Raw genomic sequence first — 19,659 nt, forward strand, 5'->3', positions numbered from 1 at the left:
CAAGGCTAATGAGTTAACCGCACTCTTCCTGTATGAATTTGTCGGAGATTAGTGCGACGCTCATTGAACATCGCTACCTTAACAGTATGCCGACAACAGGGTGATTTACGTTTGAGAAAAATATGGACACTCGCAAACGTGAATGTTAAGAGCAGTTCATTGCGACGCTGAGTTCAGACTTCGTTGGTAAGATTTAAGCTAAGCTACATGTTAACACTACCCAGACCAGAGGAGCCTCTCTGTGCAGCTGGCACAGCTGATTAACTTACAGGAATAGCTGACTTGTCTGCGGCTGAAACAAACCAGTCTTTGCAAAGATGGCGTGGTTCAATCACGTCAGTCAAGGCTTAAATCAGCAGCAGCAACAGCAGCCCATAGACAGCGACAGACTCACAGCCACAGACATGCTGACCTCCAGGCTCAGGGGTCCAGCAGCGGGATCCCCGACCATGGCGACGCCACACTGGACCGGGTGCCCCACTCCCAGTCCGGAGGACTTTCCATCGGCTCCACAGGGTGTAGTCAGCCCTCCCAGCCTTCGGAACCTATCCTGCGCTTATCCGGGCGCGGGTAGGGTCAGAGAGCCGGAGCCCATCTCCTATGTGAGCCTCCAGGAGCAGCGGTGCGTCCTGAGCTGGTTCCAGGTCTGGAACGCCACTCAGAGGGAGCGGTTCTTGCAGGACCTTCTGGGGAAAGCTGTACCTGGGAAAGTGTGCACCCTCCTAGATTCACTCAGCACTCTTGAGGTACTTCCTGCACTGCCACTTCTTTAACAGGTGTTCCAGAGAGTGATATTATGTAATTTTATGACATTTAACAGCTGATTTCCTCTCTTTTGTACACCTGCCAGGTTAAAGACAGACTACCAAACATCTATGAATGCCAGCTGCGCCTGTGGACCCAGTGGTTTGAGTCTTGGGGAGAGGAGGAGAGGAATCATTTCCTGCACATACTGGAAGATCAGGACCCAGTTTTTGTTGGTCACTTTTACAGGAGCGTAGCCGGTACAGCAGGAAGAGACTGACTAATGTTTGCATTGTGATGGAAAGGCAGGTGATCATTACAAAATGTGTTAAAGAGGTGACACTTGTTTATAAATGTGTATTGAAACTGAGGTAGGTCTCTTCAGATAAATGTTTGTGTAACTGTGATGGGATTTATTATTGCAGATAAACCATTTCATTGTAAGAACACACGTGTTGAATTCAATATGAGCTGTTTTTGATCAGTTTCATACACCGGTTCCTCCAGGGCTGCATCACACAACACTTTTCATTTCAGTTCAGAACTTTTTGTTTCATGCTTCTATGGGCAAGTGAACTTGGCCTAGTGATTGAAACACGTGGAATGACATGGACAAGAGGACAACTTCTCTTATAATAAACAAAATGCATCATGTACTTTTGTTGTTGTTTTTTTAATATTCAGCAGCAGTAACAAATATGTCTGAGAACTACTCGAGGGATTGTTTTATGACTTACTGAGATTACCGTAAAGTAGATGCATGGCTGTGATTCGACACAGAACGAAACAGAATTTGCCTTGTTCTCTATTTTATCCAGTCGACCGATCCAGGAGGAAGTGACACTATTGGTGTCTGACTTTCAACATCCTCGACACAAAGATTAATAAATGGATAGATTTTGCCAGTAAACCTTTGACCTGCAAATGAGTACATATGAGACCTGGCACCGGCGTCGTAGAATGAGATCGCTCCCTTTTTGTAGTCCAGCAGAATTCCAAGTGTAAGAGGTAGCGTCTGGACCGGAATACCAACGACACTCCTATCGATAGCTCTGTACTGACCCTGTCTGTTCAGGACCACAGTCCAGAAACCATTTGTCGGACTGAATATTATCGCTCCCTTTCTTTGAGAAGATTCACTGGCCATCCCAAGGTGGTAACAGAGCTTCCCAGCTACAGACACCTCCCAGTAATGTCTGCCAGTTGAGAAGCCGGTTGTGCCAAGGATGGCGAGACTCACATCAAACCGGCGCGGATGGTCGGGGACGTCTTGTGTTACGTCAGAAGTGGTCATCTCGGTGTTACCCGCAGACAGAGCTATTCTTGGGTGCGCTGTGTTTGGATCCAAGGTCATCCGCCCTGTAAAACCGAGAAATGTAGTCGATCACGTGTATCTTTGCATCACATCTTTGAAAGGAAGCTGACATTAAGAAGTTTAAAGCAGTCCTCTAGTGATTTAGTATGTCACTGCCATAAAGTTCAGGGAGTCACAAGTGACATGAAAAAACAAAATGGTCAAAATTCTGGTCAATATCCTGACTTGGTCCTTAGCCGGGGTCAGCCCCTATAACACAGGATTGGACTACAATTCCCATGATGCAACCGGCTGGCATCTTTCATTCTCCGTTTTCCAAACTTTTATTTTCCCAGACTTGATAAAGCTCATCAAGAGCCCGAAAAGACATGACACAACCATTTGCACAGGCTGAGTAGTGCCGTACTAGGGAAAAATCGAAATGACTAATTATTATGGATTTAATAATTAGTGAATGTTATACATTTAACAGAGGCTCATGTCCTCTGTAGTGTTTAAGGCCTGTGTCCCTGTGTGAATTTTCACTGACACCAGGCGTCTTCAGCAAATGTTTAGTCTATTAAGAAGCAGTTGATTGCCGAAAGAACACTTCAGCTGTTTGTCCTGAATAAGAATGATGATAAACTTGTAGAAAGCGTCAAAGCGCAGGGCTGATTTGCGACCATGACTTACAAGAAAGTGACCTTTGTACTAGAACGAATTGTTAAAGTGTCCAGATATGTACATGCCTGTGTGAAACGAAAAATGTGTGTGTGTTACTCTGTGCCAGCCCACTGCATGTTGCATGAGTATAAATACCAGAGACTCGGAGACAGATCTTCGAGCGGTCTTGATGTACATTCTGTATGTGAATCAACCCTGTCTCCTTCTTTGCAAAGAATAAATGTCCTGTGATTAATGATTTTTACACCAGTCTCGTGTGAATTTTTCTAACAGTCCTGCATACAGTTAGATTCATATCCAACAAGTCTGCTTGTGTGTAGCATTGTATATATATTTCTCATAACACTTATGGAGTTTGAAAATGTATCATGTAGGATTTAAATGTTCATTCTAAACAGAAATATCCCAAAAATTCATTTCATTTCCAAGAAATGAAATGAATTATGTGTGACTCACTGGCAGAGATCGTCTTATCTTCCACATATCTCAGTTTGTTTTGAAGCTCTGAGGAGAAAGAAAGGACATCATGTTGTTGTTTTTTTGGTCATTTTTGGGAGGGGGTGTTACATTTACACAGTGTATTCTCTGCACTTTGCCAAACAGAACTTATAGTTACCTTGTACACTGTCCTCAAGTGTGTTCTTCTCATTTTGCAGGCCTAGCATTGAGACAGAATAGACAGAAACGTGTGTACATTTCAACAAGGATCTACATTATCGTCCCTACTGTACTGAATGAATCGACTTATTGCCAGAGGGTTGAACGTACTGTCGTAGTCGTCCTGCAGCTTGTTATTCTTCCTGCTCTGTTCTTCTAACCCCTGCTGCAGCTGGTCGAGCGCGGCGTCCTTCTCACTCAGCTGCTGCTTTAGGTAATCGCCATCGTCCTGGATCTGCTGCAGCTGTCTCTTTAAGTCTGTTTTCATGAAATGTATTCTTCAAAAAGTACATCAAACGACACACCTGATCTAAAGGGTACAGGATCCCACGTCACACTGGCTGCTTTACGTTAACCCGTCCTTGAACATGAGTGAATGTACTGATTACTGTCTGAACTTACTGCTGTATTCATGCTGCCGTGTGTTGTTCTCCCTGTTCTGTTCCTCTAACTGCTGCTGCAGCTGTTTGAGGGTGGCCTCCTTCTTGTGCAGCTGCTGCTGCAGGCGATCCGCATCCTCCTGGCTCTGCTGCAGTTGTCTTTGCAAATCTGTTCGATGACATATTCAGTTAAAAAAAAGAAAAGAAACAACATCAAATGACTCCCTGTATCTCAGCTACAGGTATAGAGTGATAATGGGGTCGTATCGAGGATCTCACCGTCACACTGGGTGTTGACGTCGTCAGCGCAGCACATTTTCAGTTCCTTGACCTCTTGCTTTAAGTCTGACAGAGGAAGGAGGTGGAAACACGGACATTTATCAAACAACATGTTTTAGAGGTATAGCTCAGCATTCGCTTTCGTGCCGAGAGATATAGTATAGATACTATAGTATGTAGACCAAAGCCAGTTAGCTTAGCCAGGTTAAAAACACAACACAATTTGTTACCTTTTGGACAGAGTCAAGCTAGCTGTTTCCCCCTGTTCCCAGTCTTTGTGCTAAGCTAAGCTAACCGGCTTTTGGATTGTCTTTGCATACAAACATGAGTGAGATCAATCTTCTCATCAAACTCTCTGACAAAAGAGAGTACCGGTAATCATATTTGTTAAAGTGTCCCTTTAAGAAACTGTACAGTACAAACCTTTATTTGTCTTTGTAAGTCTTTTGTTCTCTCTTTGTTGCGTTTGTAGCAGTTGTTTCAATTCTGAGAGAAGACAAAGAAATGACCATACTTCATGATTATTGAACAGTTTAATCATTACATGTCAGTCTTAGGAATATTCATAAGATCAACTCCAGCATGCATAGTAAGAAATAATGTGCTGGACGACAGCAGAGTCAGTGGAAAAGTAACATATTGACAAACCGTCAACAGTGTCTTCAGCAGCTTGGAAAGCCTGTTTCTGAGCCTTTTTCAGTTGTGTCCTCAGATCAGCAATCCCCATTACTAGCGGAGACACAGCCGCAGTGGTATTAAACGAAACAAACAAACACAACATGAAAACATAAGCAGAAAATAAGTGTTCTCACTCAGGTTAAAATTCTTCGTATCTGCATCCTTGAGTAGGAGTTCACTGTCTTGCAGTTGCCTCTTTGTCAGATGCAGTGTCGTTTGCAGCTCTGAAAATGATTTAGACATCAATGAAACGCAAAATCTAAATCGGTGTACGTATTAATCCGTGACGTATAACAATGTCACTTTTACATTTTGTTCTTTACCTCTGACATTCTCATCGCTGGTCTCTTTAAGGTCAGATATCTCGTCTTCCAGTGGTTTGATTTTCTTGTGAAGTTCCATAATCTGAGCCGCTACAAAAGGGACAAAGCGAGCTACTTACAGTGTTCTGATGCCATTTGATGATTCTGTACAGATTTTTTTTTTCTCTTCCCAAAAGTGACCGGAACACCTACACAAATTAGCGATCCTTGTATCACTCGAGTCCAGCTCCGATGTCTCTTCGTTTATCTGATTTCTCACGTGCTCCAGTTCATCCTCCAGATCTTCGAGAAAGACAGAACGGATGTTTTATCTCCTCAAAATGTATGAAAAGAGTATTCTGAATGTATCTGTAAATTGTACATGCTGCTTTCCCACCTTTAATTCTCTCCAGTGCTGCTCGTGTCTGACTCTTTTCCTGCTTCTCCAATCTCGCGATTTTATCTCGTTGAGCAAAGATTTTAAACACTGAAACGTTTAAAAGGAAGAAACGTTGGATTGGATCAATTCAGCGGAAACAACACGATCAATGAAGTTTTACTGTCATTTTGAGGATGACTCACTCAGTTTAGTATTTTCATTGTTTTCGTCTTGAATTCCGTCGATTAAATAATTCAAATGGTCTTGTAGAGCTGCAAACCAGAGACATTATTTCATGTCAGCATGTGTTCTGCTTTGACTGGTTATGAGTGGAGGTACGTTACTCTCACTCACCTCTAATCTTTTCGTAATTTGTCTCGTTTGCTGCTACATTCACCAACTTGTCAATATCTGTTTGTATTGCAATGATTTGTAGAACTGGAAAAAAGCATTACACATTGATAATCACACTCTAGCACGTATCCCTCTTCATTATAACTATGTAGTATAATATAGTGGTTATTAAAATGGGTTGTTACTCACATCTTTGTGGTTGAGCACTTCTTGCTTTCAGCTCCGCTGTTTTTTTGGTCAGTTCATTGTTTTTCTCATCTATCATTTTTTGAAGTTCTGCAGAACAAAAGTAAAACTATTTTGAACTTTTAAATCTTTTAATCTTCGTGCCTTAATGAGAATAACACCTTTTTTTATATTTCAGAAACATAAATTTCAATATTAAACTGTAGAGTGAGAATGAAGCACACACTCTGTTCATTCCTCTTGGTGTCAGAATGAGTGTTTCGTAGTCTCCTCTGCAGCTCCTCTAGCTGCAGAGTTAATGTAGAAACCTGAAGAGCTGAACAGACCACATGAGAAAACAGTTAGACGAAAGAAAAGCACTGAAATTGTATTTTTCCTTATCCATAAAAACTACTACATGCAGACCACTACACAATTGTGTTCATTTTCTCAACTAATGGATTCACTGTTTGGTAGCACAGCTCCACCGCTCACCAAGTGATGTAACAGACCCAGAGTCGGACTGCAGTTCCTTCATTTTGACGTCCAGGTTGTTCTGCAGATCTGCAACACATTTGCACACGTTTGTAACAACTATTGACCCCACAGAGAGAACGAGATAAAGCATGAATGTCTTAAATAGGGCTGTCCGAGGACTGTGCACAACATATTTCTCAGATCAAGTTTCCTTGTCAATCCAAAAGTGGCAGTTTTGCCAGGGCTGCAGCCTCTCCCCCTTATTGTTTGCTTCACCTTTTGACCCTCTTGTGCAGGCTATCTGGCTATCACATGACCATGAGCCAATCCCTGTCCGTACGCACCCTGTTTCATATCCCTTTATGCAGATGATACCGTCATACACGGAAAAACAAAAATTCACAATTGATACCCAGATGTTAAACTTTCTGACAGTTTTCAGATGATAAATAATTTCCCCAATAGTGATGAAATATAAATTGAAACAACAAAAACATTATAAAAATGACTTCTATTCTTCTTTCAGGTTTACAGTATGTTACAAAGGATTACTATTATGGATGAATTACTGAATGGGCCCAAAGTGTCAGGGGCTCCGCTGGCCTTCACCAACAAAATGTCACTTAGAGACCAACTAGGCATAGACTCAAAATGGCCACAAAGAAGCATAAAACAGCTACAAAGAGATGCAAAACAGCAACAAAGAGAACACAAAGAGACTCACAATGACTATGAAAAGGGGCAAAACAGCAACAAAGAGACACACAGACACACAAAATGACTACAAAAAGGGGCCAAACAACCACAGACAAAAATAACTAGAAAAAGACAAAAATAACTACCGGTACAAAGACAAAAATAATGACCACAAAGAGACACAAAACCACAGAGAGATGCTTCACGGCTTCAGAGAGATACAGAATCACAAGAACAAGAGGTTAAAAACATTAACTTTGTGTGTCTTGCATATGTAGGAGAGCTGGTGGGGTCTTTTAAATATCTGTGCCCAGGGGCCCATTGTCTCATAATCTGCCCAAGATTACTACATCCACCTAAGTACAAAGATTCCTTCAGCTCCCCCTGTATTCATCTTTGGATATTTCTTCTCTCCGTTTTTGTTGCACAGTAAAAAGGGTTAACTACGAGTTAAGGTTAACTCAACTTCCCTGATAAATGAGTCTTCTGGAGGGGTTGATTTGCAAGATTCTGAATGATATTCTCAGTGTTCTCCCCTTCATCCTTTAACTGGATTCAGCTCTAAAGTTGCTTGGCGTGTTATCGACTTCTATGTATGGTACCAAATCAAATCATTGGCTCAAATTGACAGAAAAAGTTGTGAACACAAAAAATACTTTAAAAAAGAAGGACATTAAACCCATTCATTTCCCACATTGGAGTCAAAAGGGTGTGACGTTATTGGCCAGCAGGGACAGAGAGTAACAAGTCAGGACAGACTTCACTCACCATTAAGTGTGTGCTCAAAACCGGAACACTGCTCCTTTGTCTGGTTCAGTTTGTTCTGCAGAGCTAGTAGAAAAAAAGAAAACTCTCATATTCAAGTTAAACTTCTTCGTTCTCTCTTGTCGCAGAAAGCTGCTGGTGCTGGCACTGAACTCACCGTTGATCTCAGCTTGATCACGAGAGTGCTCCTCAACCTTTGCCGTCAGTTGTTCTCTCAGCTCTAGAAAAAGTAAGGTACGCATCAGCTGCTGCAAACGCATGAACTCAATGACGTCAAAGGGAAGTGAGGCACTCACTAGTAACTGCAGCAGACGCTGTTTGGCCCTCATCGCGCCTTTCTTTTTCTAGCTTTCTGAGCTGGTTTTGCAGATCAGTGATTGTCAGAACTGAGGAAACACAAAAAGAAGACATGAAACATTTCAGACTATTTCCTCTGTTATGACTTTGAGGCACCATGTTCCCTCTTTACTCACTCAATTGGGCGTTTGCCGGATTCTTCTCATTCAGATCGTTGACGTATTTCTGCAGCTCGACCTTCTTGGTTGTGAGCTCATTTGTGAGCTCTGGGACAAAATGAAAGCAGTTAAACACATGTACATGAACACAATAACAACAATATTCCTGACAACCTTAGCAGCAGGTCACGATTTGCGAGCTTGGGGAATTGTAAAGGATCATTGGAGATACTTACGGGTTACCTGGGTGGTTTGTAACAGCTGTCTCTGCAGCCGCTCTACCTGACTCTGCAGCGTCATGATTTTCAGCACTGAACAGAGAGGCCAGAAAGTGTAATTTAATGCAGGAGATACTGTAACGGGATCCCCAACATACTGCGCAGGAAAGTAACAGATCATCCCTCATCAGAGGAGCGATGAAAGAAAGCTTTCTGCTCACAGGTATTTCAAACTCACTCCGTGTTGTGTTGTCGACTTCTTTGTCGTCTATTTCACCGATAAGGCCATCCACTCTGCTTTGCAACTCTAGGGGGAAGTAAAAAGACTTCAATGAATTTCACGTTCTGTCATTGATTCCTTAAATAATTTGACTCTGTATTATTTTAAATAGGACAAACCTTCTACACGGCCACCAGTGGTCTCGTTTTTCTCAAGGTCCCGTAACTCATTCTGCAGCTTGATGATCAGTAAAACTGAAACAAAAGAACACGCAGTGAGGTTCAGAGATCTATCGAACCAGTCCTCAGCTCATACTCAAGACATCCGTGGATTTGGGGAGTCGAGGAAAGAGCAAAAGGTCGCCGCACACTAAATGGCACAAATATAACCAAAATGATCTCAGTTTGAGTTTAGTCATTCTGGGTACATTCCCATGTTTCCCATAATAAAGTAAAACATTCATTATTTGTGTGTTTTAAATGACGGAAATGTTGTATTGTGAGTACTAATCGTCTTATAATGGTTTTGAATAATTTAAGACCACTATGGGTTTTTTTTTTTCAGAAGATGTTTTCTTTTTATATAGATGAAGTGCTTCATTACTGGAACTAATCCCAAAGGAAGCTGCAGTGTGACAGCAGCCAGGTGGCACAAATTTAAAAAAAAACACACACACACACACTCTGTCTGCAACACGATGGTGATTCTGTAACATTTGGTTAATTTTTCATAGTTTGAAGAGAAGGTTTTTGCTTTTGTGAAAAAGCAATGAGAAGAAGAAAACAAAAAGATACGGAAAAAACAAGGAAAATTCATGAAGTTTGTGAATTCATCCCACAGTTCAATTCATCAGCATTTGAAAATATCTTTCGTTCTGTCAATGTTTTCTCGAGCGCTCTTTGTTTTCTGTGCATTTCCATTATGATGTCATAACACAACACCACCCAACAAACTTCCATTTTCAAGAATGATCAAAAATAAAGTTTCAAATCACAAAAAGAATGTATGGCATATATAAAATCCCTGTTCACAGGACATCAACTTCAGGGGGACATGCTGTCTTTATTTGTGTGGTGCTCACTATGTTGACAGCAGGTATTAACTTATACACCCATAGAGATGATTTGTACATAAACTCACATATTTTGCCGTTGGGGATCCGCCTCTCTATCTGTGCAGTCTGGGAGTTCAGCTCGTCTTGCTTCTTCTCCAGTTGCCTCTGCAGCTCTGTGAGCAGACAACGTGATGTGAGGCACAAACATTTAATCCAAACATCATCTGCTCTTCTACATAACTGTGCTTTTCTTTTTAAAAACTAACTCGATACATGTGGTTAAAACAAATGACAGATACACATTCGCAGTGCGAGACCTGCGATCTTGTCTGGGTCTTCTGCGGTGGAGATCAGGTCCCTCAGAGTCTTCAGGTCCTCGTGCAGGTTCATCACGTTCAGAACTGACTCAGAGAAACAGAGCAGACATCACCACACGGTTCATGCGTCTGAAACAAACTGAGCCGGATACAGCTCTCGTGTAAAAGGGCTCTCTGCCATGTGTGAACATTGCACTGTAGATATAAAGGCAATGCTGCGGTGTCACTTCGCTCACTGAGTGCTGCTTTGGAGTCTCCGGTTCTGTTCAGCTCTGCGATCTTCTGCTCCAATTCAGTCTTTACCTCTGAAAGAAACACAAACAGACACTACAACATGAACCACCGCAGCCTTTAGCTGAAGTCATGTTGACAACTTACCCTGAAATCTTTCCTCAGGTACAGGGCATTCTTCACTCTTTAATCGTAGATTTCTCTGAAGCTCTGTGTTACAGAAAATGTCAGATCATCCACTCGCTCAACTGAAATTGTGCTTTTGAAGTATTAAAGCAGTTTTAAATGGACTCACCGTTTATTTCAGCCTGAGCTTTGGCCAATTCCTTTTCTTTGGCCTGAAGCAGAGTCTGAAGAGCTGATTGAAAACAATGAAACGTAGGAGATTGGAGTGTAAGTGAGTGTGAGCCATCCTATTTTTGTCAGTTCTCAGCTGCTGCTTCAGCCCGGCTTTAACAGCGGGAGTAGTAGAGGAGGACTCACTGGTGGTTTGACTTGTTGAGGATGTCTGGTGTTGCTCGTCACCATCCAGCTCTCTCACCTCCTTCATGATGCTGATGATTTTTATGACTGGTCAGAGAAAGGGAAATGTTCAGGTGTCGTTCAGGAGGTGACATATCCATGCTGTATTCGGATGTTTGTTTAACACAACATTTACAATAGCAGGATTTCAGAAACACACACTTTAAAAGCATCAGCCTATCTCTTTTGCACACTCATACTCACTCAGTTGTGCCTGTGAATACTCTGCTTCCTCCAGCTGTTTCTGTAAGTTTTCTTCTTTTTTCTTCTCCTCCCCCAAAATAATTCTTAGCTCTAGGATGAAAAACAAAAAATAGTTTTACGCCTTTCTGACTGAGCTGTTGTTTCTAGTTTGTCATGTCATTAGACGAGCGTAAGTGTGACTTTCAACCTTTAAATTGAAGTAAGCTGCAGGGTTTATTCACCTTTTAGTTTAGAGTCAGTTGTCTTTTTGGTGTTCATCATTAACTGTCTAAAATGCTCCAACTCAGACTGCAAGACCAAAATTTGCTTGGCTGGAGAAAAGAGACAAAGGATGTCAAATGAATGCTGTTTTAAACAAAAAGGAGCATTTGACTGAGTTGCACACGCACTGAGTTCTTTGTTACGGTCGTCACGATTCAACTGTAAAATCTTCCCTTTGAGGAGCTCAACTTTTTGCCTCCACTGCCTCTGGTGATCTGGAAAAGAAAGAAAAATAAATTCTTCACACACAAGATGAGGCATTACCAACACACACGGTACCGGGACTCACCGGCAGCGTTAGTTCTGGATTCCTCAATGTGGACATTGATGAGCCTCTGCATGGCTGCGATCTTACTGTTGACAGAAATCAGCTCCAGCACTGGAGGACCAGCGTGTGCGTCAGTCAAAGTCACATCTTTAACATGGATAATTATGAAAAAAAACAAGGTGTGCAAGAAGCGGAGAGATGTGCTGACCGGCTGAGTGTGCATGTCCTCTGCCTCGCAGCTCACTGATCTTCCTGTCCAGCTGTCCTTGAAGAGCTGATGTAGTGAGAGTGATGAAGCAGAGAATAAATCAACACAGACACGACACGCTGCACGGTGGATTCCTGCAAAACAAAGCTGCTGAACAGAAAGAAGACATCAAGCGGCATGATGGAAAAGTGAAATGATATGAGGACTATGGTATCATGTTTTGTCTCAGATGTACTGCCGTTTTGAATAACTTAATGCAAATGTTTCGGTCAGTTTACGCAGACTTGTCTTGTTGGGCTGAAGATCTCCTCTTCTTAATTCTGCCTGATCCCAGATCTGATTTTGCAGTGAGATGATCTGAAGAACTGAACGCGCACACACACACACACACACAAAAATAACCATTTACAGTGTATAGCTTATATCCAACGTGCAAATCAAAGTGGAGCAGCTGCTCCCAGCTGTTCTAGGAACATCTTGTGAATCTTACTTAGTGCCGAGTTTGTGTGGTTTCTTTCCATCTGCTGCGTCTTTAGGCTCAGTTCAACGCTCTTCTCCTGCTGCTCTCTCAGCAGCCCTGTGAGACACGCGTTCACATGTTTATTTTCACACAGTTTTAAGTTCAAAATGAGGTTGGAGTTTATCGTATCGACAGTAACGGTAGAGTGTGGTGCTAATTGTAAAGACTTAGAATAAAACACCACTCCCCTCTGATGGGATTTGTTCCCGTGCCATTAGCAGCGTGTTGGACCTTCCTCTGTAATGAATTCACCTCTCTGGTGAGTGCAATGACTTTCATGACTGGAAAAAACATTTATAAAAGATTAAATCGGCGTATGATAAGACGTTTAAAGAAATTCTGAAGTCTGCTGCAAAACAATAAACAAAAATAATTAAAAGTTTGACTCACTCAGAAATGTATCGCCATCCAACGTCCCCAGGAGCTGATTCATCTTGCTGAGTAACTGGGTTTGATAAGCTGTCCAGGGATGAAAGACACAGTGTAACTTTGCTTTACGTCGTTACGTGTGTATCAGCTGAACATGTGCCACACACTGTATGTAGAGTACGATTTACAGTTAAAACGCTTACAGCCAGCGATAGCCGAGGCTGTGGAGCTGCATGTTGCAAGTTGCAGTTTCAGCAGTCCGACGCCCCCCCTCAACCCGAAGGCTTCATCATCTGTCAGGAAGAGCGCATTGGTCAAATCAGAGACTACCCACTGATGTTCCTCAGGCTCTCAAAAACAGATCAATACTCACCCAGTTGGCTGATGCGGTGAGTTGCCTGCTGAAGGTGAATGTTGAGATGTGCCAGCTGTTCCTTCATACCTGACCACACATGTTAGTAGTGCAGGAAGATGAAGAGAGAGAATATGTTGACGTGCTGTTATAGTGTGTCCTCTACAACCAGTGTGTGCACTTGAAATGGGAGACTTTACAATTAGACGAACACTCACCAGCACAAGTTTTGGAAGTAATTGACTGTGAAGGAACAAAATAGATTGACACACATGACAAGGTGTGTATGAAGTGGGTTAAAAATAAAGCATTGTTGAATATGTTGGAGATTGTTGTAAAAACCTTTTCGCTACGCACCGTTACAGTTATACTCCTCCGGTCAGTTCCTTCCGGTAGGGTTATCTGAAGTCAACGTGGTAGAAGATAGAACATTAAAAGTTCCCAATTTGCAACATGAATGTGTTTTATCTCACTCAAAACTGTTTCTGGGACTCACCAGGATCTTCGAAAGGATGTCGTCCACCTCTGGATTTCCCAAAGGACCGTTTAAATGAATCTCTTCCTGTTGGACTGAGAAAAGAGAAACAATTCAGCATCATCAACTGAATGTAACGGCTTAAACATTTCATTCACTGCTCACTAACCAAGCACGACGGAGGGATTACGCATGTTTACAATCGGTTCGGGGTTTTGTCATCCTGATCGTCTGTACTGTCATTTTCATCATTTTGATCTAACAACAGAGGATATTCTGTGATATTGGGCTGTATAAAATAAAATAGACTTGACTTACCATGTCTGTTGTCAAACGCTTGAAAGACACAAGACAAAAGGAAGGGAATCCAAACCAAGCGAGAGCCCCCGGCCATTGCAATAATGTTCCTCTCCTACCGGACGACCGAATGCTTTTTATACACCGCTGATCGGTCAATGTCCGAAAGAAAGGAGGCGTAAACCAACACGGACTAAATCTCCAGTACCAAGAAGTAGAGGTTGCATTAGATACGGTATTGCAGAGCTGTTTATTTGTCTTCAGAAAACATTGTGGCAACACTAAATGTAGGTCGGGTACAAATCAGGTACAAATCTACCAATACTGCACTAGTAACAAACTGTAGAAAGAACGCTTCATGTGCGCCCTGACATATTTTTGAATAACATCAAATCTGCTGTAAAAGAGTAATCACTTTATTTGGGAGTGATTCAGTATCTGCTTTGTCTGACTAGTGATCTGCAGCTTCTTCCTCTGTTCACAGTGTTTCCTGTGCAGGCTGCCCGTAAAGTGCATAGGTTGATAATGATTGACTAAATGTTTTTGTTTCTAGTCATTTCTTGCAATAAGGGAGTGTACCAGTAAATGGTTCACGAGCTTTTCCTGCTGACATGTTAAATGCAGATGTAACTTTCTTGGGTTGACTGACTTTGCAGAGATATTTGCATGCAAGCAGGCCATTGAATCATAAAGCCACCATGTTCCGCTTCAATCTGTACAAAATATAAGTTTACCATAACGAAAAGTAGAATATGAGTAAAGCTTTTAAGGTTTGTTTGTTTTCACATTAAAAAGGGAACGTAACAGAGTCCCCTTTACAGTTTTTAGAAGGTTCGATTGTTTATATTATAAGAGGACATTTGAACCTCTATGAACAATAATTGTGCATTAAACAAGTAAAAGCGTTCCTAAACAAATCCTAAACTCTGAAGAAAAAGAGAAAGCCGCTGCACGTGCCCACGAGCGTTTCCAGTTATTGATCGGACCTCTGCTGGGAATTAGGAGTCAGTTTACTGAAAACCATGACAAAAGGTCGCCCTTGGAAACGACTGATAAGGAAGTCGATTGTTTTCAAAATCTTTAACACAGCAAATATATAGTGTTCTGCAGGACTGTTATCAGGGACTTCATTCAAGTGACTTACAAGGAAGAAACCTGGTCCCACCGGTAGCCCCACTCTTTATGTGTGCTCTTGATCCAATCTTGTAACTAAGACAATAATCCACCCACCAATAAACCAACAGATACAGTGGGAATCATAACGTGAACAACTAGTTACACATGCTACAGGACAGAAATAAAATGCATGCTATGAGTACAGTAGCATGACTGCAGCTGCAAGAAGAGTGCACATTCCTGTAGATCCCACCACGAGATTATGTATCACATTCATAGCAGGGAAGTTACTGCACGTGCAGCACCAGGGGCGGACTGGCCATCGGGGATACCGGGGGAATCCCCGGTAGGCCGACGGGGTTCGGGCCGGTCTCTGACATCGCCGGCCCCGACTATATTATGTGCTTCACAGAACACGTTCAATTTACTCTCACACCGAAAGTCAATAATCAGTGAAAACTGTATCAACAGTATAAACTGACATTATACTACTCCTCGCGATCCGAGGACGCCATAGCACGGCTGGACACTACGGTGCTTTTAAAAACGTTTCTCCATAACCGCGGTCTGCGCCGTGCGGTCGTGCCGGGCGACGGTCGGGGCGGGGCCGGCGCAGGTGCGAATGGCCGCCGTAGACCGGCGAAATACATGCCGTGTATTGAGTGGGCAGCGCGCCGTGTATTGAGTGGGCCGGTCTGACAATAACTCCCGGGCCACTTTTTTGTTGACGTGGCCGGTTTTTCCTTCATATTATTAGAGCAGTGAATCCTCACAATAACCTCAGCCTCTCTTCTCTATCAAAAACACAGAATATGAAACAGAGGCCTTTTTTTTTAGCACTGCTAAACCTCCGTTTCTAATGTGAACACACGAGCCCGACAATAGGCACAGTAATTGGTGTATTTTTAGGAAGACTATAGCGCCATCTTGTGTGGAACGTGACCAAAGACCAGTTCCGACACTCACAGTAAGATAGTTCCCTGATGTTTTGGGGCCTATCGTTATGCATAAACTGATGTAAAACTATACCACAACAGCCTACAACTGTGCCAACATCTGAACATGTTCTTAACAAGCAAGTAGAGTAATATCAGGTCGGTCAAACACGACACCTACATTTGTGTTTCACTCATTTAACGAAATAGTTGACACCGAAACGCCATCGGTAGCTCACTAAACAGATGTATCTCTAAAACTCCACTCTTTGCTTCGTCTGGCGTCTTCTCGCGATACTACGACTAGAGACTACGGCGCCTCGGTAGCCTTGTAAATAACAGTGGTCACATTGTAGCTCGCGGCACTAGTCACTGATATAATAACAGCAGCTTTATGCAGACGTGACATTTGACTACCGATACGTTTCCTTGTCGGTTTCCTCGGAAGAGCTATCATTGAGTTCCAGCGCTGTCTGTGGAATAAGGTCGGTGTCTTTTATTCAAGCGAATTCTTTAGATTTTCAAGTCCACAATCTGTGTTGAACAGTAAAGCCTCTGATTATCATCCTTTACAAAGTGATAAAATCCTCTCACATAACCAGGCGTCACTTTCTCCGAAAAGTGTCATAGCTTAACAAGAACATTTAGGCAAATGTGTAAAATAAGTGAGTAAATATGTCATAAGCACGAGACAGTGAGTTTAGTTTGAGCTCGTTACTTAAGTTTTAGTTTTTTCTGATATGTTTCTGATTGTATTATTACATCGTCATAGTCCGGAGAGTCACAACTAATAGTACACTTTTATTATGTCGTATTATCCTCCTTTAACGTTCAGCAATAGCACTGCAATGGCTTTTTAAATCATCTTTATGTGATCGGGACAAAGTTTACCTTTATTCATGATCAGTAGCTTTATCACTGATAAATCACTGACAGCATGATAAGGCAGCATGATAAGGCACATGCGCAATGATGAGTAACAGTGACTGGACCAAAATGAGTTGTGCAAGGCAGAAAAAAAGCTCTAGATCCTCTAGATTTTAAGTGAACTCTGGACAGTTGGCTGGCCATGTTGTAATTATTTTTTTTAATCTCCCAGTTGGCCTCAGATAATATATAACTGAGCTTATTTCTTATCTTTCGTTGCTTCCTCCCAGAGAGAATGTCCTTATCTGGCTGGGTGTGTGTAGTAACAGGGGCCTCCAGAGGCATCGGTCGGGGAATAGCTCTCCAGCTGTCTGAGGCAGGGGCCATCGTCTACATCACAGGGCGCCAGGAGACCACTCTGAAAGAGACCGCTGCACAGGTGACGGTTTGAGCTTGACTTTCTTACAAGGGCTGCAATCAGACAGTGGTATATAGTGAAGGATGTCAGTGTCTCTCACCGACAACGGTGCAATACATTTGTGTTCTGTAGGCTCAGCCGAGGTCCCGACGACTTCCAAAGCCTTGCACCTGAATTGTTTGCCGTTTCCTGCAGTGTCGTTTTGTGTGTTTCGAGTCCGTTTGTCTCTATGGTTCGCGACTGACGCGTTTGTTCTCAACACAGGTGAAGGAGAGGGGGGGAAACTGTGTGCCGGTTATCTGCGATTCCACGAAAGACAAAGACATCGAAGACCTGTTTGAACGGATCAAGCGTGAGCAGAATGGCCGGCTGGACATCCTGGTGAACAACGCCTACGCTGGAGTCCAGGTAGATTACACTAGAGTAAACACTACTCCAGCGCGCACGTGAATTACTTGTTGAACACTTAACGTGGAGTAAAGCAGCGTGAATGTAACGGAACAACATTAAAGAGCGCCAAGCTTAAACTTTAGACTGCGTGTCTTCTAAAACATGATGGGTTATTCCAGGCCATCTTCCAAAACATGGGGAACAAGTTCTGGGAAACCGATCCAACCATTTGGGATTCCATCAACAACACAGGCCTCAGGTATGCTTTTTTTGCTTCGTCATGTCTGAGAAGTCGACCTAGTCACCTCCTTGTGACTCGTGCTGGTTTTCCAGACATCATCTGTTACTCATGTGATGTGGAAATTCAAGTATTATTCATTTGCACTGTATTACATGTATTCTACAAGCGAGTGGATGAGAAGGATTTGACTGATTTCCATTTGTATTTATCTGGCAGGGGCCACTATTTCTTCTCAGTTCACGCGTCCCGGATAATGGTGGCTCAAGGTCGGGGTCTGATAGTCACAATTTCATCTATGGGGGGTCTGCGGTATCTCTTCAATGTGCCGTATGGCGTTGGCAAAGCCGCAGTAAGTCCCTCATTTAGTCCCAGATTTATGCTATCAAGAGCCACATGTCATTAAAGTACATGTGCTGTATAATTACGTCAGACAGTGTCATAAAAACCTGTTTGGTGGTGTGGTGTGTTTCCAGTGTGACAGGCTGGCAGCAGACATGGCTGTTGAGCTTAAGAGCAGGGGCGTGGCTTCTGTCAGTCTGTGGCCGGGAGCGGTACAAACAGAGTTGGTGTCTCAGATGATTTTGGACAAGGAAACACCACAGAGTGCAAATCCCAAGGTAGACTCTTCTCTAACAGCAAATCCTTATCCCCGGTAGCTATTTCAGTTTTTTTTGTTGTTGCTCAATCTCTGCTTTCTTTTGCTCAGTTCAAAGAACTCTTTGCCAATGGGGAATCCACAGAAGTGAGTGGGATGTGCATTGTCAACCTGGCAATAGGTAGGACTACCTCTTTAATTATTGCTGTGGAGCAGTTACTGGTTCAACTCTTATTCTTGTTCATTAGCAAACTCAGCATACGTTCTCTTTCTTCTTAAAAGATAAACATCTGATGTCTCTGACGGGGAAAGTACTGATGACCTGTGACCTGGCAAGGCGCTATGGCATACGAGACATCGACGGTAAGTTTACATCGGCTGCCTATGTCGTTGCTTTTTTTAAACTTACTATTATGTACAGTCACGTGATCCTAATGTGTTGTTCATCTGTGTATTTCCAGGACGGAGTGTAGCTGATTACACGTCTCTGAAATTCCTCCTGACTCAGGTCCCGTATCTCTCCTGGCTGTCAGCTGTTGTCCCTTCATTCCTACGCCTGCCACGCTTCGTGCTCTCTCTGGCTAGCAGCCGCTTCTAAACATGTCCTAGATCAGCACTGACATGGCGTACTATCAGACTGTCTGTCGACTATATGGTCCAAATTCTAGCTAAACATCTAGTTGCCATGTTTCGGATCAAATCCACCAAGCCAATGGGTGACAAGGTGCACTGACAAACAATATCTTTTGAAGGAGTATAATTGAAACTGATGTTTGTTTTTTTATATATAAATATATACATACATATATATATATATATTCCTACTTTCTTAATGAAGACAGTTCTATGAAGTTAGAGGTAAACAAGGTGAACATGAAGGAACATGAATTTAACATTAACACCGTTATCTGTGAGTGGAGCCGCACAATGTGAAGATGATCTGAATGTATTGTGATTACCACATGTTATGTATTTTCTTAAGCAGTATGCAAAATCTATATACAAATGAAACATTTAAATACTTCTGTCTTTTTCACTAATTTATGGCCTTGTTATATGTCTATTTAATGAATATACACGCCCAGCACTACTTCTACTACCACTACTTACCACTACTACGGTATCTGACCGGCTATGTAACTGGTTAAATAAAGAAACGTTAACTCGCTGCTGTTTCACTTCTCATTCCTTCATGCAAAATAACAAAGCATCTTCAGACTGATAGAAACAGATGCGTCTTTATATATATATATATATATATATATATATATA

The 19,659-nt window shown here is 42.4% G+C and overlaps 3 protein-coding genes across 3 annotated transcripts; 2 read left to right on the forward strand and 1 right to left on the reverse strand.

Annotated features, from left to right (window-relative positions):
• The first annotated feature begins 3 nt into the window (after positions 1–3).
• On the forward strand, positions 4–1,398 carry cUnh14orf119 (chromosome Un C14orf119 homolog). Its single transcript, XM_079284795.1, has 2 exons — positions 4–746; positions 851–1,398. Exons 1-2 carry the CDS (start codon positions 318–320, stop codon positions 1,022–1,024), a joined length of 603 nt encoding a protein of 200 aa, XP_079140921.1. The 5' UTR covers positions 4–317; the 3' UTR covers positions 1,025–1,398.
• A 99-nt stretch (positions 1,399–1,497) lies between these two features.
• Positions 1,498–13,141, reverse strand: LOC306789130 (uncharacterized protein; the record flags this gene model as incomplete). Its single annotated transcript, XM_079284936.1, has 31 exons — positions 1,498–2,103; positions 3,179–3,226; positions 3,339–3,380; positions 3,491–3,637; positions 3,782–3,928; positions 4,039–4,104; positions 4,462–4,524; positions 4,687–4,767; positions 4,851–4,940; positions 5,040–5,129; positions 5,232–5,321; positions 5,752–5,835; positions 5,941–6,027; positions 6,164–6,253; positions 6,412–6,480; positions 7,858–7,920; positions 8,012–8,074; positions 8,151–8,240; positions 8,328–8,417; positions 8,546–8,620; positions 8,766–8,834; positions 8,927–9,001; positions 9,888–9,974; positions 10,119–10,202; positions 10,355–10,423; positions 10,645–10,707; positions 11,626–11,715; positions 12,097–12,177; positions 12,303–12,389; positions 12,905–12,994; positions 13,075–13,141. 31 exons carry the CDS (start codon positions 13,139–13,141, stop codon positions 1,550–1,552), a joined length of 2,991 nt encoding a protein of 996 aa, XP_079141062.1. The 3' UTR covers positions 1,498–1,549.
• A 3,084-nt stretch (positions 13,142–16,225) lies between these two features.
• On the forward strand, positions 16,226–19,549 carry dhrs1 (dehydrogenase/reductase (SDR family) member 1). Its single transcript, XM_079285574.1, has 9 exons — positions 16,226–16,361; positions 17,034–17,182; positions 17,426–17,569; positions 17,731–17,810; positions 18,009–18,141; positions 18,266–18,409; positions 18,499–18,568; positions 18,670–18,750; positions 18,849–19,549. Exons 2-9 carry the CDS (start codon positions 17,039–17,041, stop codon positions 18,983–18,985), a joined length of 933 nt encoding a protein of 310 aa, XP_079141700.1. The 5' UTR covers positions 16,226–16,361; positions 17,034–17,038; the 3' UTR covers positions 18,986–19,549.
• Positions 19,550–19,659: the final 110 nt, after the last annotated feature.

The sequence above is a fragment of the Melanostigma gelatinosum genome (assembly GCF_949748355.1).
Source record: "Melanostigma gelatinosum genome assembly, chromosome: 15".
NCBI classification, from domain to species: Eukaryota; Metazoa; Chordata; class Actinopteri; order Perciformes; family Zoarcidae; genus Melanostigma; species Melanostigma gelatinosum.

Coding starts and splice junctions, on each gene's coding strand:
- cUnh14orf119 (XM_079284795.1), top strand. CDS start 318: ATGGCGTGGTTCAATCACGTCAGTCAAGGCTTAAATCAGCAGCAGCAA. Junction 747..850: donor ATTCACTCAGCACTCTTGAG/GTACTTCCTGCA, acceptor TACACCTGCCAG/GTTAAAGACAGACTACCAAA.
- dhrs1 (XM_079285574.1), top strand. CDS start 17,039: ATGTCCTTATCTGGCTGGGTGTGTGTAGTAACAGGGGCCTCCAGAGGC. Junction 17,811..18,008: donor ATCAACAACACAGGCCTCAG/GTATGCTTTTTT, acceptor TTTATCTGGCAG/GGGCCACTATTTCTTCTCAG. Junction 18,751..18,848: donor TGGCATACGAGACATCGACG/GTAAGTTTACAT, acceptor GTGTATTTCCAG/GACGGAGTGTAGCTGATTAC.